General features: G+C 33.1%; 2 protein-coding genes across 3 annotated transcripts; one reads left to right on the forward strand and one right to left on the reverse strand.

Annotated features, from left to right (window-relative positions):
• The first annotated feature begins 4,738 nt into the window (after nt 1-4,738).
• On the forward strand, nt 4,739-8,915 carry LOC133190371 (protein odd-skipped-related 2-like). Of its 2 annotated transcripts, none has more exons than XM_061326007.1 (6): nt 4,739-4,886; nt 7,128-7,472; nt 7,601-7,760; nt 7,893-8,144; nt 8,469-8,568; nt 8,688-8,915. In XM_061326007.1, exons 1-6 carry the CDS (start codon nt 4,814-4,816, stop codon nt 8,757-8,759), a joined length of 1,002 nt encoding a protein of 333 aa, XP_061181991.1. In that variant the 5' UTR covers nt 4,739-4,813; the 3' UTR covers nt 8,760-8,915. The 2 variants fall into 2 exon arrangements, with proteins under 2 accessions (XP_061181991.1, XP_061182078.1); XM_061326094.1 differs by lacking the exon at nt 4,739-4,886 and adding an exon at nt 5,408-5,501.
• Nucleotides 8,916-15,061: 6,146 nt separating this feature from the next.
• LOC133185603 (succinate dehydrogenase [ubiquinone] flavoprotein subunit, mitochondrial-like) lies at nt 15,062-26,220 on the reverse strand. Its single transcript, XM_061320920.1, has 16 exons — nt 26,073-26,220; nt 25,669-25,764; nt 25,257-25,418; nt 24,844-24,987; nt 24,527-24,691; nt 24,169-24,317; nt 23,908-24,032; nt 22,245-22,413; nt 21,710-21,905; nt 20,113-20,310; nt 19,905-19,997; nt 19,567-19,665; nt 19,296-19,439; nt 18,664-18,774; nt 18,189-18,273; nt 15,062-15,407 (listed from the first exon to the last, which is right to left on the reverse strand). The coding sequence occupies exons 1-15, from the start codon at nt 26,178-26,180 to the stop codon at nt 18,190-18,192; spliced, it is 2,043 nt and encodes a 680-aa protein (XP_061176904.1). The 5' UTR covers nt 26,181-26,220; the 3' UTR covers nt 15,062-15,407; nt 18,189.
• Between the last annotated feature and the right edge of the window lie 299 nt (nt 26,221-26,519).

Here is a 26,519-nt window from a genome sequence, read left to right on the forward strand (position 1 = left end):
TTTTAAAACGTTGATATATTTACCCTATAAAGGTATGTTAAAAATACAGATTTAAAGAAATCGAGTTTTCCTTTAATTTAGCCTTAGATACCAATGCTAATTATCATGATATGAAATTAGAAAGGATTTATGGTGTTTTGCAATGATAGGAAACACTTTATAAACTATGCATTATAAAATAATTGAAGTACACAGAAGAAACTATAGAGTACTGTATCAGCAATTCCATATTTTATTTTTTTTATTTGGTTAATAAGCACGGTAATGTTATCTTAGGCATTCATTAAAGATTACGTAATGATTTAATTAAATAGTTTGTTAAAAGAGAAATGAAGTATTCCATGTACATGTATTATATACTGTTGAATTACAGGGTATTTAAGGACATACGAAAGGTAGTTTGAACTTTATTGTCTTTTTCCCTGGAGTTGAAAAGTTCCAATACTTCAAGGAACTGTGTGCTACATTTTAATGTCTATATATGCTAATGTCCACTTCTTCTATAACAAGTTTGGATAAACAAAATGTCTAGAACATATGTTTAGTAATTTTTGTATATTTTTCTATTAATTATACAAGAATTTTCATCATTTGATATCTTTTCAAAACCCCTGGTAATGCATGCTGATTTTTTGTCTACGAACATCTGGTGGCACTATAATCTTAAATTAAGAATATCTTGAAAAATTATCAGTAGGTAAGGTACGTTGCGTATGTCCTTAAGAATACCATCTAGGAACGATATGTTGAGCGATTTCTCTTACACTTACAGACATATTAACTACTCTTGCAATGTCCCCTATTGAAATCAGTAAAATGGGCATTGTTTATGACTTCTCTTTTTGAATTAATTCAGTTTCGTTCAATGGTTTGTTTGAGGTGGTATTACATAAAACGAACTATTCTTACAGTAATGTCCCTAGTGATCCTTTGTGAATCATACATGAAAATTAACAGGATGTGAATTACCAGAGGGACAACGCATATTTTGACACAAAAAAAGTTAAAGGGTATTTGGGTAACTTTGATGTAAAAACAATGCTAGAATGTCAATAAAATATAGGTGTTTTGGTGTTAATAAACATCACAGTTGTCGTAAAATTTAATATCTTTTTTACGACATCACCAACAGAAGTTCTACAAAGGAATTTCAGCGACTTCATTTTGTTAGCAGAAGCAGTTTAACCTTAAAGAATATCACATCATACTGTTAGAATTGAGTTTTATGTTCGTGTTAATCCTGATTCTTTTTAAATCATCCTCCGCTTATTTCACGACATCTAAAATCAAATTAGAAGGTGAAAGGAATCCCACGGTTCCTCCATGTTAAAATCTGTATTAAAATTCTACTAAACACTCATTTAAATCTCGCCACCCTTGTACTTAAAAGAGAACAAACAAACTTAACTTGGCATCATTTGAATGAAAAAACAATCAAATTCATGCTTAGCATTAAGATTTTCAGTTAAAAACGAAGAGGGTGATTAATTGCCTTTTCTCCCTTTCGCAGGTGTGACGGGTCACGCGGGGTCAATGGATCAAACAGAAGTACAAAGTAGCAAATTCAATTTCAGTTTGAAATCGGGTTTGTTTTTAATCAGGATCGTCTTACATCTGAATAATTGTTTGTGGTGCGATGACATAAATTTTATAGCTATACCACCACGCTAGGATTAAGTTTCAAGGGAGTTTTAGGCAGAAAAGAGTTCTAAATGAAAAAGGCTGCTGGCCCGTCCAAGATAGAACATATTTAACATCTTAATAATATAACACAACCGTGTATCTTAACAATTGAGACATTTGATATCAAAAGATTAAAGAGGAAGAATTGTAAAGATGTATGCTCTTTTGTGAATTTGTTATCTATATTTTGTTAATAGACGAAAAGCAATTTAATGCGAACCGTGTTTACCGCTTGAGCTGGAGCTATTCAAGGAAACAAATTCTGTCCTCATAGTCTTATTACTCATTTTCAGATAATAGAGTTTAAACAAAATTATTTGTTTTCGATATTTTCAAAAGGTTTTTTATTCAAAGACTGCAAATGTGTAAACTATGCAATGTTTTAGAATTCGTTAATGCAGATTAAGGAAAAAGAACAGATATAACAATCTTTAAAAATTGAATATAAAATTATTATCCTAAACTAAGTAAAGAGGTTACATCTTTAGTAATTAATTTGAAGAAGAAAAAACAAATAAACCTAGAGAACTTGATTTATGCCGTGTCATGCCGCCCATTTGACATTTCCTTTCAACTGACCCAATGTATCAGTTGCATACATGTCTATGTGTAATACATGCAATCTGATTAGAAAAGAGGAAATCGGAAAGTCGACAGTAGCTGGTGTGCTAGGGGAGCAAAAGTCGGAGGGTGATCCGGAAATCTAGGACCAGGATCCTGTAAGTGCCCTTTTCCAGGTGACTACTAGATTTCTATGCAACACCGCATTTCTTGTTCAATTTGTATTATTAGTTACTTAGCAAGAATTGCTAACGGTGATGGCACACAAGCAAAACCCAGATTTTTTTTTCATCTGAGTTTGAGGGTGTTTCCAGTCAATTTTTAGGTAGGTAAAGTGAACTAATATATATATATATATATATATATATATATATATATATATATATATATATATATATATATATATATATATATATATATATATATATATATATATAAAACATTTTATTGAGTTTATGATAATGATTAGTGTTCAAGAATTGATATATATATATATTATGAATAAGTTTTTATTATTAAATTTTTAAAGTAAAGAAATACAGTTTAAATTTTACAAAAATTCGAAACTACTTGTCAAAAATTTAATTTCAGAATATTTGACATTGTGACCATTACTTTTCTTCATACGCAAAATTCATGTCACCCCCTTGGTTTCAACGCAAACCTTGATAAGCCATATTTTCAATATATACATATAATTATTAAATATCTCTGGATTAATCATTTTCCGGTCATATAGTCCTTAAAAAGATACCCTGATTTCAGTCATTTACTCTTAATCATACAGTAGTCATTTTACATTTGATGAATTAAAATGACCAGTTGACGGACAAATTAATTAAGAATACTATTTTCAGTAATACAGTAATTTACAACATACTATTAATTCAACTTACACAACGAAGATAATAGGTTTTTTTTTTATATGATTTCTTGTTTTTTTTTTTTAATATTTGATAATTGATACCCTTAACATTTTAGAAGAGAAGTGAGAAAGGGAATTGTATTGCCTCCATACTCCAACAAATCCATTGATAAACAATATGGTACCAGATTATGTGCGCAATTAACGTTTTTATATTTATCTTTTTTATAGCTTTAATTACATAAGTTTCCTGTCAGTTTTATCGATGAAGATCTCCGGAACAAAATGACTACATTATACCAAACAATAATGCTATTTCATTGATGTCCTAATTTGGTGACATAAACTGCTGTCTTTTATGTATAGATTTTCAAGCATCATACTTATTTCATTTGATCGTCTTTAGGTAGATTCTTATAGACATTGCTAGTTGGAGAACAATACATGCATTTTGATAAAAAATAAAAAATATCTTGATACATCTTATACGAATAAATATATGTCAGTGAGTATAAGATATACTAGTATGCTTGTATGGGTAAATTCAATACAAATGTAAACATATTAAGCTTCAATATGAGACAGAGGATTCTGACAAAAAAAAAGACTAGTAATTCCCTGTCAGATATGAAAAAAAGTCACTCTTTAGTTATCTTTAAACAAAACCCACTTTGTAAATTTGTAACGCGTAGAAGGCTAAATCATTTTTTTTTGTTTGTTTGTTAATGTATTTATGAATTTTAGAGTTTTATATAAAACACAAGATTATGTAATAAATACTTTTTTAAATAGTTCATACTAATAGTAAGTTCGGAGAGAGAGAGAGAAAGAGTCTGATTTATGTAAGGAAAATCCAGATTCTGACAAACGGAAACTAATGTCAAATGAAACACGAGTTCCAATCCCATACAGACCCGTCATGTCCCGTATTAAACAGAATTTGTGTTGACGGTGAGGTTTATACGACCGTTTAAATTAACCAAAAAAAAATATATGTGAGAATTATGTGAAATTTACAACAAATGACGAGGAGAAAATTTCGAGGGGAATATACAAAAGCTGGCGAAATAACTTCGTGAAAAACAAAATAAAATATTTTGAGACAGTTAAGCCAACATAATTGTCATTTCAATACGGTAAATCTACATGTTCGGACAATATATATACATCTAATTACCAAAATTTGCCCACATTGGATTTATGTGGGTACGTGGGTGAGTTTTTATGAGCAATTGATGATGACCTTCTCGCATCGTTAAGATGCCAACGTCTTCCGCACACTGCACCAGCTCTTGCCTCCTGACCAGGGTCGCCCGCTGTGATGGCCACAGTCTGGGTGAAGGGTGGGCGGAGGGAATATGTATAAACCCCCGTTACCGGTCACAGGTAGAATGAAGGTACTTAAAAACTACAGTCATTTTACGCCAAGTGAGTCATCATCGCTAATCGCATCGTAAAGGTAAATAGATTCGCCTTCAATCGTTATGGTAAATATAACGTCGGCTCGTGTCGGCTATAAATCGGCACTGAGGATATCATTAGTATTCTAGCAAATTACCCGAATAGAATTGTTTACAAACTTTAAAACCCCCAATTGACAGTTTTCTTGCCGGTGATGGCCCCTATATATGTTGACGAATTCATTCACAATGTTCAAATGCAAGTTCATTCCACTTGACTCTCGAAGTGATTGTCGAATATTGTATGACAATGCCCAAATCATTTCTTATACGTAATGTAATGAAGAAAGAAGGGAGATGTGATATAGGTACCACATGTAAGTTTTTTATTATTATTCAGTATTTCTATCTTTTATATCCTAAATATATAGTGTATTGAAGAAAGAAGATGAAAGATGCGATGTACATGTAGGATTCTGATGTAAATCAATTATTTTATTCTTTTTAAGTACCTTTCGTATTTCTTAAAAATATAAATCTGTCAGTTTAAAATTTGATGATAGAAATAAGATGTATAATTTTGCACTTTTTTAAAAATACTTTCAGATTTAAAATTATTTTTCCCCAGCTTAGCCTTATAGTTTTTTTTTTTAATTCCGAATAAATCAACTCTTTGATAGCTGTAAATAAATTTTAACGCCTTTTATTTTTCCTTTGAGTGGAACCCCAAAAACAAAAGTCATGGGTAAAAAGTTATTGAAGTTGGATCGCAGAAATGTCATATTAACGTAATTTATAGTGATTAACTTGGTGGTTTTCCCAGGACTCTGTATGCGCGACTCTGTTAACATAAACAAGGTATCTGATAGCTCTCTCTGCACACTGATTGGTTGAAATATCTCGGGAGGCTGGAGAGCGTTTTGATATTCAAACAGCACAGCATACGCTAGTTCTCTTGTAATATATAATTGGATTTTAAGTCCTCGAGCAAGGTGAGTAAATTGTTTGCAATTTCGGTATTTTAGACTTCCGTGTGTCTTATTTTTACCATAAAATTGAGCTTTTTTTGTAAGATAATCATGACAAATTTTGTTAATTAAATTAATTAGTGATAAATAAATAAATAAAATAAATAAGTAAATAAATAAGAAATAAATAAACAAAAAGTGTATTAACAATTTCATAAAAAAAATCTTTTTTAAGGAAATGAAATATGTATTACCTTGTTTCTACACTGTGGGTTAGATTTTGCTAGGCTAGTATGTACACAGCACAGGGAATTGTTGAATATTGCATTTTCTTATGAAATACATAACATTGTATTTTCTGAAATTCCTTTATCTAAACATGAAAAATTCACAAACATGCAGTTCATAAGGAATAAAAGTTATCTCACAAGGTTTATACAGGTGACTGAATTAAAGAATTAAGATATTTATAATCTGAAGTCCTAAATGGCAGTTGATGAAAATGATTTGTCAATTTTTAATAATAAGAGAAAGGCTATGTTTTAAAAAAACAAAAGCAATTAAAAAAAAAGAAAAAAACAACAAAAAACAAAAACAAAAATAAACATTCAAAAAAAAAACAAAAAACAAAAAAAAAACAACAACAACAACAACAACAAAAAAACCCGAAAACGATGTTATAAATGAGTTGATTGATAATGAACCATATAACCTCATAATAAACTCAAAATTAAAAATTAATTGCCATATTTTTCGGGATATAATTTTAAAAAATGATGACAAGAGTGAACTACTTGCAAGGTATGGATATTTTTCCGAACATAAATCTTTTTTTTTCTCGAGGAATCTGATGATATCACACTACCTATCGTATATTCATCAAATATAAATCTTTGACGAGAATTAACGCAGCAATATTTTATAGTTTATTTATCTTGCATATTTCTCTAAGGTACAAAACTTATTTTCTTGGTTCTGGGAGAATGTTTTAAGTGCACCCTTGGGTATTTTCTTTACTTAGTTTAATAGGTTTAACTTCCGTCATTGAATCAGTTGTTAAAACAAATGTTCAAAATCTAATTTTTCCACAATTAAGTCATAAAAATTCTTTTTGCGATAAAGCATATCAGACTTTATGACCGTGTATTTTATTTATATTGCTTATACAAAGAAGTTACGGTAGCCCCACACCCATCTATGAGACAAGAGGTAGTTCCAAGGCCCTTCATAAATTGCAGTGATTTACAATAATTCATAAACAAGAAGCGGTTTTAAATCTTCAAGTTGATTAACATTAAACGATTTCCCGTGCAGCTACCGTTTGACTTTTCCCACTTGTTCTAAGTGGCCAAACGCAATGGAGCCATTTGGATGTTTGTTTTTGTCTTAAGCAGTCTTGTTTGGATCTTCACGAACCTCCTTAAGCTCTCTTCACACCCGCTTATGTCCACAATGTTGTTTGCCTTGCCACTGTCACTTAGTTTGAGGAGGCTTCGGAGTCTATCATCCTTGGTGTTATATTGCCACTTGTCTCCATTATCTACCGTTAATATTGAAAAATAAACAAACCCCAATGTCAGAAATCACCAAATTAATATCTTCAGTTTACCTATTCAATTATTTCCGACATCCTGTTTTATTCTTTTACAGCTCCTCATCTAGAAAGCACAACCAAAACGACCTTCATGGAAACATCCTTCCCAGAATACATGATTTCACATCCGGGGCTCTCCCCACACATTTTGTCAGCGTCACCATACCGTATTCCAAAACCATGGTCACGACATACAGTCTCACCAGCTGACCTTTACCCGGAAGGAAATTACCACGTGCCTTTGTCAGTTCTCCCGTATTCCCCTTGCATGACGATTAACACTTTTTCCTTAAACCACTGGAACTACTCACCAATGATGTCACTAATGAGAGGTGGTGACGCAATAGAAACCAATCCTTCCCCAAGAAGTTCAACGTCAAGCTTCATGCCAGTAAAGAAAGGTACTTTTATTCAAAACCAGAAGAAATAATTATTTTCAAAGAATTTTCTTGTTATCTGAAGTTCTTGTTAATTTTTTTTTAAATTAAAGAAGAAAAGGATGTTTAATGTCAAGGATTTACTTTTGTAGAAAAATCTGAGAAACCTCGATTTGATTTTGCTAACCTTGCAAAATCTGCTACAGAAAAAGATGATAATGACGAACGCGTCAAAAGTGAACCAGATGATACAAACCAGGGACAGGAGGCTAAAATCATCAGCAGTGTCATCATGAATTCTGGCTCTCTCAGGTAGATTTTGGAAGTCAAATGCAATGTTGACCCCATCCCTTTTTTTCGAAACATCTTTAGTATTTTTGTTATACATGCATGTGTAACATCAGCTCTGTTATTTTGATTGTTTATGGATGTTGTATATTTTAGGTATAACCCAATGACAAGTAGTTTCTCCCCCGTCAGTAACCTTCCACCAAGAGTGTTCGCCCCTGTGAAGAGACCACGTGGTCGAGGACCCGCCAGAACTAAGAAGGAATTCATCTGCAAATACTGTGGACGTCACTTCACCAAATCCTATAATCTTTTAATCCACGAACGGACGCACACAGACGAGCGGCCTTACCCATGTGAAATTTGTGGGAAGGCTTTCCGGCGCCAGGACCACCTAAGGGACCATAGGTAAGATGACGTAGCACACTAGATATTCTGTCAATATAAGACCAAAATAAATAATTAAATAATAAGACATACAATTAAAGAATAATGGCTTCAATATTGTAATATGAATCAGAAGAATATGTATATACCGTATAATGCAATTATTCTGCGCTTGTTTACATGTAATTTTTTGGCTGTATTTTATTTTAATGGAACAATTAGCGTTTATTGACATAATAGTTTTACTTTAGCTATTATCATTTATTAGTATACATGTTATGTTAAATGCATATGAAATGTAATATTAAGATAAGTATTATATATTATGTATGAATCTTTTTCAAGATATATCCACTCTAAAGAGAAACCGTTTAAGTGTTTGGAATGTGGGAAAGGGTTTTGTCAATCCAGAACTCTGGCCGTGCACAAATCACTTCATATGCAGGTATATATTTACCTTATAAATCGTTACATTTGTTTTCGAAACTTGGTAGGCGAATTTACTTGCCATACAATGAATTATTGTGTCAGCTGCATCACTGAATTATATCTATTGCTTTATAGCAACAATCGGGTCAAGCAAAGCCCAGTAAAAGGGATACAGTGTTGAAAGAAAACTCCTCCATTCAGCGATGAAAGACTTGTGGAAAGATATTATTTGTAACCTGGATCCGATTGCAGGTCCCTGTATGCAGTGTTGGTGCACTAAAAGATGACTGCGCCCCGTTCAACTTTACAAGTGACAAATTTGCGGCCGTGTGCAATATGTTATTTTACAAGTAGCTGCTGAGAGAAGTGTACATATATTGATATTCAATTAAAAATGATAAAACTTGATCTATATTGTCACTGTTATTTGGTTATGTAGATGGAGGGTTTTTGGAAGGTCGTTAGTTTATACATAGATTTAGTGCCATTAACATTATCTTTACCTACTTAGATAACCAGGTGTCTGGTAAAATTTAAAAATAAATCACATCAAATTGGACGTATTTTAGTGTACAAAAATCTTGTCAGCTCGACCCCAGCTCAAGTTTTCCCACATCACCTGAGGTCATGTGACAGAGGCTTGGTAGTAAAATTCTACCTCAGTAGCGCTTTGACATAATCTGGGTTCTGACCCCTGTTACTCCTCCCTTACATTTCTGCAATCTCAGCCACCGTATACAAATCAGACGGTCTCCAGATCACGACAACTATTCCAAAAATGCGCTCATACATAATTGGACTTAATTGCTTTTAGTCAAATTTTAGACACGGGAATGTGTTTTGTTTATATTTAAATAACGCCTTTCTCATAAGAGACAATCAAGAGCCGAGTAAAAGCGACATAAAGTACAAAATGAGGAAATATAGATATTATTAGTAATGGAGATTTAGCTACCGCAAAACTCACCCGGATTATTGAACGATTGGTTGGTGGCGCTCGTGCAGCTGAATACATTTTAATTACATCTTTCGAGTCTTGCGCTGTTTATTTTGTCAAATAAAAATCTGCAATACTAGTCTTTCTATTTTTGAAGATTTTTATTTTACAAAATAGAATGCCTCCCCCAGTTTATCGGATAGACCAGCCTTTTGTACAATTTTTCTGGGAATACTGTTTCTTAGTCACAGACAGGTAATAACTTAATCGCAGACTCAGTGTGACTTGGGCTTTAGACTTTATTTAAGATGTTGCTTCCTTCTACAGACGTCATTTGTTAGTGTTTTGATGATTAAGGGGGCCTAGTATAATTCCTATTATGTAAGTAAGTACGCATGTTATTTGTTTATTATTATGTGTACATATTAATAATGTACATGTATACATATTGATAATGCTAAAAATAATTGTTTCTAATATTCTCATTTTTATTTCAAATTAAAGTTACTCCAACCTTACCTCTGGATAAAACTTTAATCACCTTACTTTTATCCCCCTCCCTCCTGTTTTGCATCCTAACCGATATGAACGACATCTGGGTACATGTAATGATAAGGACTCGAAGAATACCTATGTCTTTCCAAGTTAACACGAGATGCGAAGTGTTTATGAAGGTATAACCCCGAATTTTTATTGACAGACATTGGCGAATGTAATACCTTAAAAAATTGTTTCCTATATAAATCTATACCAAAAAAGTCCAACATTTATAATGTTTAATTGAGCAGTCAAAAAAAAAGTTGGACCGCTCGGTGAGATGAGATGTGGACTACTATGGCGTATTTAGCTCTACTAGTCAGAGACCAGAAGAGCTGATGCGATAATAAGTTGTCTGTCGTGCGTCCGTCTGTCTGTTTGTTTGTCTGTAAACAATTTTTCAAAATGGTATACTTCTCCTACAGTTTTAATCCAATGTCAATATAATTTGGAAACACAACTAGACACATTAAGATACATGAATTTTTTTAAATTGGTTTTGATTTTGATAAGTGGTGTTGCCATAGTTACTAAAAATAGAAATTTCTGTGAAATTCTTTCAAAATGCTTCTCCTCCAACAGTCTTAGCCCGATTTCGTATAAGTTGGTGCACAAGTAGACTACATTAAGATACATAATTCTGAATATCGGTTTTTGATTTTGATAAACGGGGTTTTTATGGTTACTTATACTAGAAATAGAAATTTCTGTAAAATTCTTTCAAAATGCTACTCCTTCTACAGTTTTTGCCTAATAGCAATTAAATCATGGATCATTATTCTATTTATTGCTGTTGCATAGTTTCATGTCCAAGTGCTACTTTTCTCTTCCTTTGTTATTTGTACAACCAGTAGAGCTACAGTCTCATCAGAGACTTCTGGTTTACGTCACACTTCACAAAATATTTCTAGCTCAATGAATGTAGGCGAGATAGCACTGATAAACGAAATTGTCATATTCATCAAAAACATTGAAGACAGTGCAAGATATGTTACATGTATAATAAAAAGAAAAAAGTATAACAAAACATTTACTGACCGTGTTCGAGGGCAACGCGCGTTTTGCCCAACCCTCGAACTTTAAACTGTTTTCCTTTGTCCTAAGGACCTCAGCCAGAGTTTGGTTCTTGGGTCCGACAAAAATGCATGTTGCCCTCGTCGAAAACAGTCAATAAATGAATAATGTAAAACAGCTTATTTCAAAAACGTTTGATAATACAATGCTTATTTTTAGGCAAAGTTTATTATTTGATTGCTTAAAATACTTTATGACGTTCGGAGACGATCTGGAAACAATATTACAATATACACTGTACAAACAGTTACCCGTTTACGACAGACATGTCACATAATTGTTTGTTAGGGAAAGATGCTATGAATATGGAAAAAGCTAATTTTTGGAAATAAGTTATTCATACTGAGCTACCTAAAATGTACGTAGATGAGTAATTATGCATGTGAATTCAGCAGCTAAATGGCAGGTCCTAGTTTCCCGATTTGTTGGCCAGGCAAAATAAGATTATGATAATCACACTTTTCCAAAACACTCATAAAATATTTTTAAATAAATAAAGACTGGAATTATATAGCACTGTGATTTTATGAAATTAAATGAATCGATCTTTAAATAGAATTTGTAATTTTTTTTAAAAAAAAAGAGAGTTTTGACCTGTTAAAAAGGGAAAAAATCTGACATCTTTATTGAACGTCGAAACCTGAAAGCTATATGGTAACGGTAAACCGTTTTGAAAAGCATAATTATATAAGTGTTAAATAAGTAAGAATAAAATTGCATATAATTATGAATGCATTATTTGCAAAAAGGATGAAGTCGGTTTTAAGTGTGTCAAATGTTTTTACACACATGTGAAGAGGTTACTATTTCTAGGTGTTATGACTCGCAAGTAAAGATGGTACTTCTCTAGGCTAATGATTACTACCGCTCTAGGCTAATCATCACGTCTTCTCCAAGCAAATCATCAATACTTCTCTATAAGCTAATCATCACAACTTCTCTAGGCTAATCATCACAACTTCTCTAGGCTAGTCGTCACTTCTCCAGACTAATTATTACTCCTTCTTTCGGCTAATCATTAATACTTCTTCAGACAAATCAGTTCTACTCCTCTGGGCTAATCATCACTACATCTCTAGACTTATTATAGCTTTTTCTCTATCTAATCCTCACTTCTTCTCTAGACTAATCAACACTATCTCTCTAGGCTAATCGTCATTACATCTCTAGACTAATCCTCACTACTTCTCAAGGCTAATCATCACTATTTTTCTAGGCTAATCATCACTTCTCTAGGTTAATCATTACTACTTCTCTAGGCAAATCATCATTACCTCTCTTTGCTAATCATCACTACTTCTCTAGGCTAATCTCTCATTGCATCTCTAGACTGGTCATTACTACTTTTCAAGGCTTATCATCACTACTCTTCTGGGCTAATCATCACTGCTGCTCTAGACAAACCATCACTATTTATCTATCTAATCTTCACTACTTTTCTAGACTAATCATCACTATTTTTCTAGGATAATCATCACTTATTCTTTAGGTTAATCATCACTGCCTATCTAGGCTAATCATCACTACTTCTCTAGGCTAATCTCTCACTACCTCTCTAGACTAGTCATCATTACTTCTTAAGGTTTATCATCACTAATCCTCTGGGCTAATCATCACTACTTCATTAGACTAATCATCACCAATTTTCTAGGTAATAAAATGATTAGGTTATAATCATCACCATTGTGATTATCACAATATTACCTATATGAGTACTCTCCCTGCTATCAAAGCCTTAATAAATCTTGGGTGGACGTGCATGATCTTCAGAAGATTTTATGTATGGATTGATACACCAAGAATTTTTTTCAAATTTTTTTTCTGAAACAGATCGACAAAAAAGGGTTAGTTTACTCGGAAATTCTTATCGTATTAAGATTTTTGATTTTTGGGAGAGGGGGTGTATAATGTATTTATGCGGTGATATAAAATTATTATACTGATTTGCCAAGTTCCAAGTTCAATTTATTCACCCAAACCAAAATATTGGTACATGGGGTACATAATAACATATATACGTTATATACAAATTGGTCAGAGGTACATATACAAAACAAAAATCATGACAGATGATTGAAAAAGAAAATAAATAAATAAGAGAGGGGAAAATATATCAAGAAGGACAGACAGCATCATAAATTTTTAGGATAAACATACATCGTTTTTTCAGCATTTTTTCGTTTTTAGTTGACAATAGTGACATCGTGGAACCATTAAGCAAACAAAACACCATATTTTACACCCCCTAAAGAAACCCGCAATCAGATTTGGGATACATGTATGTTACCGAAAATTGTGTACTACCTTAAATGGAAATATAAAAAGCATTAAGTAACATTTATTCGCATATATACATTATACACCCCCTCTCCCAAAATTAAAAATCTTAATACGGTAACAATTTCCGAGTAAAATATTAAATCCTTTCTTGTCGATCTGTTTCAGAAAAAAAAATGAAAAAAAATTCTTGGTGTATCAATCCATACATAAAATCTTTCGAAGATCATGTACGTCCACCCAAGATTTATCAAGGCTTTGATAGCAGGGAGAGTACTCAAATTGGTAATATTGTCTGCCTCTATATCCCCTTTCCTTTTGGAAATAAATATTTAATTAAATTAAATCAAGGCTGTGAAATGATTTTTGGGGGTAATTTTTGACCTGAACGTACATTGTCATGCAGTTAAAGGGTTCATTGAAATAACTCTGACAGTGTTTACGTCACATTAAAAATCGTGATTGAGAATTGTTATTTTGGAGACCTGACTGATCCCTGGTCTTCCATTTTGGCTGGAAAGCGTGGCATTCTGATGACAGACCAAACATTTAGACTGCCGTTAACGGTACTCTCACATCAGTACAAATAACTCACTACTTGTGTCATACCTAAAAGCATCATGTGCTAGCTGTAAAAGTGTTGACAACTTGTGTTCCAAACATATGAAAACGGTTTATAATATTTTGTCATGTTTATAAAAACAGTACACTTTTTTAAAAACAAAATCATGCAATTCAGTTTTTTCGCTTAGGTCAAGTTCTTCACTCGCTTGATGTGGAAGAGAACCTCGACCAGAATTTTTCACCAGATTTGACAACATATCCTTTTGTTTTATACATACATGTATTGTAAACAAACACTAGGAGATATTGACAGAATTGAAAGATTTTGACCAGAATAATCAATTTCAGGACTTCCAATTTTGTTTGTTTTTTTTCCTTATATGGGGTGTCAAAAACCAAGACGCACGCTAAACATAGAAAAAACTTGGAATGGCCTGATTTTAGCCCCATCCTAAATTTGAACAATTTACAGTAAACACTACCTCATGAAACTTTCACACAGGTTTCTTTTCTGGTCCAGTGCTTCTTGAGAAGAAGATTTTTAAAGACTTTTCCTATATTTTTTTGATGTAGAACTTAGATCCCCTATTTTGGCCCCACACTATCCCACGGGGCCATGTTTTGAACAATCAAAAAATTGTTAGTAGAATGTGGCATAATGTAGAAAATATTTGACCATTTTAGAAAGCAATACTTTGATGAAAGGCTTTCCTTTATATAACTGCAATGTCTCCACATGTCACAATCACAAACTGTACATCAATCACTACTCAGATATAACCTTAATTAACATATTGTGCTCTGAATATTAGCCACTTATTTTTATCCCTATCACAAAAGTTAGCTGACAAACTTTAACATTCATCTATATTTAATAAATGTTGAAGGCTGATGCTGACACATTCCTATTTTTAAAAGTGTAATGGTTTGGGCCATGGATATCGGCCTGGGTAGCTCAGTCGGTAGAGCACCTGACTAGTGACACAGGGGTCCCAGGTTCGATTCCCGGTCCAGCCATATATTTTCTCCTTTCCTGTTACAAAAGGAAGGATAAACATTCTTCAAAACTTACTTTCCAGCAAGTCAACAGATTTAAGCATGCCAAAGAAAAACTAAACAATTAAAAAATGTACATTTTATATTTGACAACAAAATGTATAAAACAAAAATCTTCCTGACATATATAATAATTAACGAAGCATAATTCAATAAGTTAATACAAGCATTAAAGACCATGGCAAAACTGTAGATACGATGCATGATGTCTACAAACTGAGGCATGTCTTCTTACAGGAAAGTTGTTTTTAGGGGTATTTCACCCTCAAACTTAGTAGATTCACTAATATATGTATTTTCCTTCCTTTTCTTATGTCTTTTGCACTGAACACACTTCCTTCTTCTGAAGACTCTTTCCAAAACTGATATTATGTTAGAGCTGATGAAATACATAGTATCCACTTCAACTACTGTAAAAAATAAACAAAAATATGATTTAGGAATATTTCTTTTACTAAATTAAACTTGACACTGAGGTAAACTGTACTTTAAGGATATATCATTCATGAGATGATTTGGCCAAAATCAGACTGGAAGCTGTACAGACCTTAATTTCAATTACCATCATATAATTATATAAAAAAAAAGATGTGACTAATATGCAAAATTTTCACTGAACAAAAGGCCCTAGGTCACCTGAGTATAATATAACCCTGAGCACAGAAGATTTTCAAAGAATTAATGTATTTTCACTATATAATCAATACAGTCTTGCCAAAACACCAGAACCCCTGACTCAGGGGCTAGAAATTTCACAATTTTGATAGAGGCACCTATCCTCATCATAATTATGCACTTACTAATAAGCTGAATGCTAAATAGAAGAGAAAAAGTTTTTTTTTTAAAAATAATGCATTTTCACTATACAATCAATAGACACCGCCTTAACACCACAACCCCTTTCCCAGGGGCCTTGAATTTCACAATTAAGGAAGAGACACTCTTGCTTATCATAACCATCCACTCAGTTGGTCTGTTATATATACAGGATGAGAAAAGATTTTTAAAGAATTAATGCATTTTTGCTTTATAATCAATAGAGCCCCACCCTAGCACAAGAACCCCTGACCCAGGGGCCATGAATTTCACAATTTTGGAAGAAGTACCAGGGATTTATCAGCCTATTTTGGGAAATGCCATTTATGGGGAATTGGGAAAAAATTATTGGCAATTTGATGAAATTGGGAAAAATTAAAAAATATTGCTTAAATCATGTATTCAGGTGTAATTAAGGCCAAATAAAAAAATATGTGTGGTTCCGGTTACCCGACCTTCCCTATTTTATACCCCCGACCCTAAACTTTTTTTTGGCAATTTTCATATTTTTTCCGGAATTTTCCCCCATTTCCATCAATGGCTCCGGTTTAAGTTTTAGTTTCAGCAATGACGACCTCCTTGCAAAACATAGTGCTAGTATTTAATAGTGTTAAATCCAAAGCAAGCTAGCATGTAGGTGTCCCCTACCAATATTGACTAGTATATTATCACACCACATCTAAATGCCATTTGAAAAGCAGTGAAAGGTATTATTTGGAAAAATTAAGAAAAATCGTTTTGTTAAAAAAAAAAAAAAAAAAAAAAAAAAATCCCTACCTACCTACCCTAATTTTTTTGGAAGTGTAACCGGAACCACACATATTTTTTTGTTTGGCCTAATTTAACATTTCAGCATGAATTCTAATTTGGGCAATCAAACAGACAAAATAAAATATCATCCAACTTCATCAAACAAGATCAATTATGAATAATAGACTAATAAAAGTAAAATTGACTTCAATGAGTATAAAGTATTTATACAACTTAGGGTAGTACATGTGTGTATGAGATTCCAATTTAGGTCATTATAGAATCTGTTTCTGGAGATTATAAACCTCCTGCAAAAAATTATACTACATTTTCTCAAAGTCCTCTCTTATTAAGAGAGTCTAAATATGTACTAATGCATTCAAAATATATTTCTCTATCTGAAATAATGCCTACAGTCCTTACCATTCACTCGTAGATCAATTGAGTAGGTGGAAATAACTTAATAAATCTATAAAATTACACAATATCACCATTTTCAGGAAAAACGGAGGAAATTCAGATTAAAAGTTGGCGATGTTTTTACATTGTTTTTAAACATGTGTTATGACTGTAGCTTTCTAAATGAGTTAAATAAATGAAAATTACAGACAATCTGACAATTTTACTTTGTGTTTTTCCAAGACAATTAAGTATAAAAGCATTGTTCACCAGTTGGGAAAAAATACTGCCAAATTGGGAAAAACTGCACTCATTTTCAATTGGGAATGGGGCCGAATTTCGGCCCCTGAGAAGGTACTGATAAATCCCTGAGTACCGTTGCTTATCATAACAATGCACTTACTTTGTTTGCTTTACCCAAGAGCAAAGAATAAGATTTTAAAAAGATATTATGCATTTTCACTATATAATCAATAGAGCTCCACCCAAACAGCAGAACCTCTGACCCAATTCTCAATTTCAGAAGAGACACCCTTGCTCTTCATAACCATGCATTTAATTTGTTTTCTTAATATCCAGGAGCAGAGAGGATTTTCCAAGAAATAATGCATTTTCACTATATAATCAACAGAGCCCCACCTTTAACACCAGAACCCCTAACCCAGGGGCATTGAATTTCACAATTATGGAAGAGGCACCTTGCTCATCATACCATGCACCTTGTTTAACTGCCAAATACACAGGGGGAGAGAAGAAGATTGTTTAAAAAATAATGCATTTTCACTATATGATGATTACATGTCTGAACTCCAGAACCCCTGACCCTGGGGCCATGAATTTACAAATTTTGGTCATGGAGCCATTGCTTGTTATAATTATGCCAACAGTTTGACTGCTTGTTGTCCAGGAATAAAGAGGATTTTCTAAATATATCCAGAAGAAGAGATTTTCAATGATATAATCAATGGGGGCAGAGATCATGAAAGTCACAATTTTTGACACCCCCCCCCCCCCCCCCATTTTGCCCATTGATGCTTTATATTTAAATTGGTTGAAATTGGTCTTGCTGTTTATGAAAGGAAGCTGAAAATGTTCAAAGTTTAAGGCTGACAGACAAAGCACAATTACAGACAAAAACAGATAGCAAAGGTTCTATGAGTAACCAAGGTGACCTAAAATAAAATCATTTTTCAATTACCGATTGATTTTCTATTGCTCCAATTTACCTTAGTATGATCTGATGGCGGGAGGGACAGCTTCACATTCTTTATTTAGTGTGGTATCTATAACAGGTCTGTAGTCGAGGGTAGTCTAAGAGAGAGAGAGAGAGAAGTTCAATATTCCTGTAAATTCTACATGTACATGAAATTATCCAAGATTCATATCTTAAATGAGATATGTGAAGTAGTTTTTCCTAAACATTTATCAAAAATCAACAATAATAGTTGGTTATAACAGCACCAGAGTTTCATGCTTGTCTATAATTAGGGCCACTGAGTGGACACATACCCAATATGTTCCTTTTTTTAAATCTGAATGGTGTTTTTTCCTGATTTTACAAAGTTATTGCAAAATGTCAATTTTTTTTCCCTGTAACAAAGCTTGCAGTGAAAACCCTGTATTTATTCCTCTTGATTTGATGCAAAAATTTACCACCCTTTCAAATTTAACCATACTAGTTTTATCTGTTAGTGTACCAACCTTTCCAGTTTTATCTGTGTAGGACAAAGTGTGTTTTCTCCAGTGTTCACTCATAGGTTTCTCTTTCTGTCCCTCCAGGGGTTTACTGTAGTCAAATTCATCTATTCTGTCCTGTAAAGCATAAAGAAATGGCTAATCATATGAATGTCTATGTGTACAAGCATGTGCACAAGGGCGGTTTGCCTAATTTTTTTTTTAGTTGTACATAATATGTGGAAAGCAAGTTACTATTAAATATATGGAAATAGCAGCTGTTTGAAGACTTATTTACAATATTGTACACATATTTTCAAGTATCGGTATTTTTTTTTAATGTCGAGGCATGCAAATGTTCATTTAATTGGAAAAAATAACAAGATAGAGGCTCTGATAAGTATTTGTCTGAGTATATCTTAACATATAGGTTTTATTTGTTAAGACCTTTCAATCATTCTGTGTACTTTCTATTACATAAAACTAAGGTGTTAACTCAGGAGAAAAAATTAAAATAGCCATGACTTTCACATTGGTGACTTAATCATTGAATCGCCTCCCCACCTTACTCATTATATTTACATACACATTAGATGTGACCTTATTAACTGAAGGCTGGATACAGTCCCTTGTTTTTATGTTGAATACATGACTTTTACCTTGAAGTCTTCTCTGGAGTGAGCTCCCCTACTTTCCTTCCTGGCCTCTGCTGAGACTATAGTCTGCAGAGCATTTATCATCAGGTTCTGTAACTCCAGTGTTTCTACTAGATCTGTGTTCCAGATCATTCCTCTGTCAGAAAGCTGAAAAATACATACTTGATACTTTTAAAATTCATGTATTGATAGATAAAGGTTAATACACACACATTCATATAAGCAAATGAGTGTGATGTTTTTTATTTCTTTGTTATGGTGTTTAACTCCATACCTTAACATCGTCCATTTCTTTGTTTATGGTGTACATTTTCTCCACTCCCTCCTTTAAAGATGGTCCTTCTCGGAACACTGCAGCATGGTTCTGCATAGCCTGTTTGAAACAAACACCAATCTTAGTAATTATTCTTTCTGATAATACAATATTCATAGCATATGTATCAATTCTTATTAAAGAGTAAAAGGCGGGATGCATATCAACATTTCAATCAATTATAATTTGCTAAAAAATGCAATTGCAAGATAGGGATAAATGAAGCATATCATATTTTTGGGATTTTTTAAAAAATCAACATTTTAAGAGACCATACTAACAAGAAAGAAATACGCTACCTTTTGCATTTTGAGTCTCAAGTCAGCTGTTGTCTGGCTTCCATTAGCGTGTCGCAGCTTATCAATGTTAGCTACAGATTCTTCTCCAGCATTCTATCAAAAGCAGAAATTAATATTGGAGTACTCACACTCTACTTTAATCAAGTCAGTTATTTTCAAAAATAAATGTATCTTACTATTCATCTTCAAAGGAAAGACATACGCCTACCTGACTGATTTTGCCAATAGTATCTCCAGGTTTGTTTTCTGCAGCAATGGTGTTAGCACAGGCCCTGCCAAAGACTACCAGATCCAGCAAAGAATTAGCTCCCAGTCTGTTAGCACCATGTACAGAGGCACACGCAGCCTCTCCACAGGAATACAGTCCTGGTACAACACGGTCCTTGCCATTTACGTATTCAATCACCTGTCAATGATTTACATATTCTACATCAAAATATTTACAAAGATCAGAATATATTTAATATACATGTATATACACTAAATGGACCATACATTTAAAAATTCAATTATTGAATAGATTTCATACTTGTTAACACATATCACAATAACTGCTTCTCCTTAAGATCTTTTCATTTTTTATCACTAGATCTCCATAAATTTCTCTTCAGATTAACTCTTTTCCCCCTGAAGCAATACATCCTTTACCCCCTGATGCCACCATTTGACGCTATGCCCCATTTCCCTGTTGACGACTTTTGACGCATGTATACAACAACCCTAAATAGCTCTGCAATTTCCCCTATTTCTAAAATAAATTCAGCTCTAAATAACAGCCAATCATGTGTATTAAACATTAGGTAATGTTACTATATTTAGTGAAGTCACATCTGGTGTGAATTCACGTGAGATTTACCTGTCTCAAAAAAATGGCATCCTGTCTGTTTACAAGAAAAATTAGGCCACGTTACAAGCAAAGTTCTGCCTTAATATTGCATATTGTGAAACATTCCTTGGGTTTTATTAGCATTCACAATGTTTACATCATTTCTAAAGATTAATTTAACAGAAATAAAAATTTACAGTGAAAATTAGAAGGCAAAACTTCGGAGAATCTTACACAAAAACAACAATGGCGGCCACAAATTTCCCATGTGTTTTATGAGTGCTAAATTCAACTATCAGCAAAATTTTACATCTGAACATTGCTTTAAGTATAAATTTATTTCCCCAAGAGACTTCTGCAGGAAATGGTCAGCAAAATAAATAAGATCTAAACACTGTCTGCATGAACATTAGATCGCGAAGTTTAGCAGGATCTAGTCTAGATAATTACCTATCTTTAGTGAACTATCATGATAATATTAAACATTAAAAAAAATCTAATGAACCTTTTAAATAATAGGATATTATATGCTTTGTTTACAAGTATATATTAAGAAAAATGCTTTAGAAAAGTTTTCTTTCAAAGTGAAGATATCAAGATTAATTAAAAAAAAATGTAATTTCACCTGGTTTCACCTATATTGTTAATTGTAGATTAATAATTTTTACAAAATTATGTGACCATGTTAAAGTTTAATCCATTCCCAAAACATTAATATATAATATGTGACACTTTAATGATATTTAAGTACTTAATTAGCATGTTCTAAATGTAATGGTCAGTCATTTCAAACCAGCCAAAATGGCTTCAGGGGGCAGCCAGATAAACACTCTAGGGAAATGGCAAGTGTGTCAAATGGTGGCAACAGGGGGAAAAGAGTTAACTGAATTTCAATTCCACAATATTCTAACATTTCTTATCAATTCAATAACTTCAAATTCTTTCAAATATGATGTGAAATTCATCCATCTGTACAGACCTGTCCCTTATAGTTAGTGGGTGTGCCTCCCATGTTGTAGTGTACTGTAGGGAGAACAGGGATAGGATCCCTCGTCACATCCACACCAGCAAAGATCATGGCAGTCTCTGAGATTCCAGGCAGGCGTGTCTTTAACACCTCAGCAGGAAGGTGGGACAGCTGAAGGAATACATGGTCTTTCTCTGGGCCTACACCTCTATAATACACAATTTGTACTTTCATTTTGACATAGTATAGTCATGTATAACAAATTATTGAAGTTACATGCATTAACCTTTTTGAAAACATCAACTGTAGAAAAATCAAAAATGTTCATGTATTTATAGAGCAATGGGGCTGTATTACAATAGGACCAACCATATGATGAAAATTTTGCTGTGTTACTAAAATCTCAGAAATGATCTGTCTTAAATAACAAAACTTCAAGTTTCTTCAAATACACATTCAAATACATATCAAAATCAATTTGAAATTAATAAAATTTAGCAATTGTTAAAAAAAGTTTTAGTCTGCAAAAATGAGCCATAGATCTTACCTTCCTTCTCTGATTTCAATGGTACTAGCTCGAGACACAACATCTCTGGAGGCTAGATCTTTGGCAGAGGGGGCATATCGCTCCATGTAGCGCTCACCCTTAGAGTTAATGAGATAGCCCCCCTCTCCACGGGATCCCTCAGTGATTAGACATCCAGCGCCATATATACCTAAAAGATTAAAGAACAATGTAAGCACAGTCAACAGTTATGTTTTCAGATTAAGTGCTGGGTTTTGCTTGTCTCTGTGAAATTACAAATCAATATGTAATAAGACCTCTCCTACTTACTAAAACAAAATGAATGTAAAACATTTACAAGAACTATGCACGGTAACTCCCAATTCCCGCCTACATTTTACAACCATTTAATTCAATATTGATGACAATTTGGCCATAAAATCTTTGTTTAATACAAAGAACAGTTCAATGGTAATTGATTAATTATTTTAATTCCAGTGCTAAATAGTAAATAATCCCTAATTCCAGCTCTTGAAATAGGGGGGGGGGGGGGGGGGGGGTTGACGATATTTTCCACTGAAATCGGGCTATAAAGCATCACCACATTCTGAAATAGTCTTGGATATGAATAAATGTTTCTTAAATCTTTTCTAATGTTTTATGCACATAAAATTAAGCATACATATTAGTAAAATATAATGTTTCAGTTGTAAAGCACTTGGAAATTGCTGAAAAAATAAGCATTTTTGTCGTTTTTTGTGTATAAACATATGTCCCCCCCCCCCCCCCCCCGTGAAACACAAAAAGCTTTGGTATGAATTTGTGAAATGACAGTCCATATTACCCGTAAAAAGGAATTTTTGTTTCACGGGGGGGAAAGATGTTTTAAAAATATTTTCCATTTTCCGTTGATTTCTATAGTGAAAAACAAGAGTTTTACCAAAATTTTAGAGTTATCTCTCGTTGTTTTCCCAAAGAAGCAATGTTTTATGAAAATCCATATAAATATCAATATAAATATTAAAAATCATTCGAATATCTTCACTTTTGAAAATTGACTTGGAGGTAGGCGGGAGAACAATACTATCGTTCGCAGTTCTTTAAATATTTGAATAGATTTTACATACCATCTTAGGCCAAATAAAAAAAATATGTGCATTTCCTGTAACATGCCAAAAAAATATTAGGGTGGGTAGGTAGGTGTTAACTTTTAAGAAAAAATTACTATCTATTTTAAAAGCATCAGTTAATGATTTAAAATACTGTTCTTTTTTTGTCATTAATACATATACATAAATGATATGAATAAACATACACAACAAAACAAGTGTTCTGTTTAAAACACTTGGACACACACATTTTTACAGTGTCTGAGACATGCATTTTATTGACAGCACTATAGGAAAACTGTACTAGTGAACAAAAGTATGGTTCAAAATTCGGATTTGAATAAAAAGTAGTAGGGTCTGTGGGTAAAATTAGGGTCCATTGAGTTACCAGAAACACACATATCTATTTATAGCCTTATTGTTTTTAAGAAAAGACATTCCATCATGATCCACTTCGACTTGAGGTGTCAGGATGTGAACAACTTGAATTATGAAATCATTTTCCATCATAATATTTAGTCGAGTATCTTACTTCATACTTTCAAAATGTTTACAAACACTGATCAGTAAGGAAGGTTTAATTAGGAAACACTGACCTGTAGGGTGAAACTGTATAAACTCCATATCTTCATTAGGGAGTCCAGCCCTGGCCACCATAGCAGTACCATCACCAGTGCAGGTATGTGCTGAAGTGCAGGAGAAATAAGCCCGTCCGTATCCTCTGTAATTCAGTAACTTACATTTAGCAAGTGTATACAATGTTAAAATGAACTAAAACATTCCTGTTCTACAACAAAGATTGAAAAGTATGTACATTTATATTCATTTAAGTTTAAGAAATCAACAATTAAGTTTACCCTGTAGCAAGAACTGTGTTCTTTGATCGGAATCGATGGATGGTGCCATCCTCTAAGCTAAGGGCAATAACTCCTCTACATTCCCCTTCTTCCATTATCAGATCAAGGGCGAAATATTCAATAAAGTATGATGTGTCATATTTCAGGGACTGTAATTAGACAATAAACACCATTTATGATTATAACATTAGCAAACAGGCTTTTCTTCACGAATCTGTGAATAAAAAAATATTTTTGAGAATTATTGGTTTGCATGTTTACTGAACAGCACTGCTGTTTTTCTCCTTATCAACTGTCTCTCATAGCTAATACTAGAGCATATAAATGAATAATAATGCTATTTGGTATAAAGACGTACTCTCCCATAGAGTGTGTGAAGTAGAGAGTGACCGGTTCTGTCAGCCACACAGCAGCAGCGATGAGCTTGTCCACCTTTTCCATAGTTGATGCTCTGACCCCCAAATGCACGTTGATAAATTTTACCATTTTCCAGTCTACTGAATGGCATTCCATAATTTTCCAGCTAAAAAATTACATTCCATGTTAAATAATTACAATCCCATAATTTTAAATACAGAAATATTATATATTCCTTTTACATCCCATGTTTAAACTCTTTCATGAGATCCAAACTTCTGAGCCTTTAACTCTTGAAAGATTTAAAGCTTTCTATACCTCAATGACAGCTTTGGGGGCTTCCTCACACATGTAGTGAATGGCGTCTTGGTCTCCTAACCAATCAGAACCCTTCACAGTGTCATAAAAGTGATAATGCCAGTGATCCTCCTCCATGTGCCCAAGGGCTGCATTGATACCTCCCTATCATATGGAAGAAGAATTATCTTTATTGTACTTATATTTGTCTGATAACATACCCCAACCACCAACCCAAAAAAGTATTGCAGGTTAGAACAATTAAATATCAAGCATACACTTCTTAAAACGTGTGAAATTCTAAACCTTTCAATATCCTTATGGGAAGATAAGCTTATTCCTGGCCAGCTGGTACACTTAATGACTCTTACCCAAATCAGTAAGAACCAGGAGTCAAACTGGATAAAAAATTACTTTTGATAACTTTAACAAACCTGTGCAGCAACTGTGTGTGAACGTGTTGGAAAAAGCTTTGTAATGCATGCTGTTTTAAATCCTTCATTGGCCAATCCAAAAGCTGCCCTTAGTCCAGCTCCTCCTGCACCAACAACCACAGCATCAAAAGTGTGGTCAATTACAGGATACTGCTTTGAGATCTACAAAATATAAAGATTAAAGTACAATTGCATTAGTAGGAAACTCTTACGGATATCAATTTAAGAAGAAAAGAAATCATGACATTAATTACAGAAAACGCTACGGAAAAAATTGCTGAAAGCATGATGTACAGAATGATAAATCTGTTATTTATTTTTTTTAATTAAAAGAACAGACACAGGATTTCAAAATAACTTCTAATTCTCAAATTAAACAAGATTGTCATATGTTATATAATCACATTTTTACCTTGTCCCCTGATGTTGAAGACTGGTTTGTCCTTTGAAATTTGAAATGAAAATCCCTAGATCCAGAGGCTGTGACTGGTTTAACTACCTTCGTTAGCTGAAATGATGAGAAAATTCGAACGTGAAGAAATCGTAAATTTACGTTTAAAAAAAATACTAATAATAGAAATGATATCTAATGGAAATGAGAATTACAGTAATATTCGACATTTGCATTAAAATCAATAATGCGCCACAATATACTTAAGACAACATAGCTTTTTTTCTGCCCTTCATTTGCGTTTATGAGTTATGCAACTTACATTACCCGTATATTGTCACGTAAGCAAATAGCATTTCAAAAGCAGCAACAGGAACACTTCAAAATTTTAAATATTAGTATGATCAGCAATTTTCAACACTTACAAGGTTCGTTAATGCTGATTTCTGCATAATAGTTCCTGATAACTTTAGAGCCGATGCCATCCTTCTCCCCGGAAATCTTATGTTCTTCTGACCTCCGAGCATGCGCATATATGTTCAATATACCCATTACAAAACATTGTTTTATAACTAATACGCAAAAACATTTCATTGCCAATAAGATTTACTGAACTCTGTCGAATCTAATTTAAATCTGTACAAAGAACCATTAAGTTAAATAGAAAAGGACATTTCTGAATCTAATATCGGTATTGTAGATAGATGAAGAAGGGAGGGGGGGGGGTCTTTAAAAAAAGTCTGGTTCTATCTGTGTGTGTTTAAATCGGGGGAAATGTATAAATTTTAAAAAATATATATATCGCCGATCTTGTCCTTTTTTAACGTAGCCACTAATCCTTATTCCGAACTCTTTTTCAATGAGTGCAGGAG

The sequence above is a fragment of the Saccostrea echinata genome, unplaced genomic scaffold (genome assembly GCF_033153115.1).
Source record: "Saccostrea echinata isolate AGI-Se365-2 ecotype Australia unplaced genomic scaffold, CSIRO_AGI_Sech_v1 ptg000001l, whole genome shotgun sequence".
Taxonomy (NCBI): domain Eukaryota; kingdom Metazoa; phylum Mollusca; class Bivalvia; order Ostreida; family Ostreidae; genus Saccostrea; species Saccostrea echinata.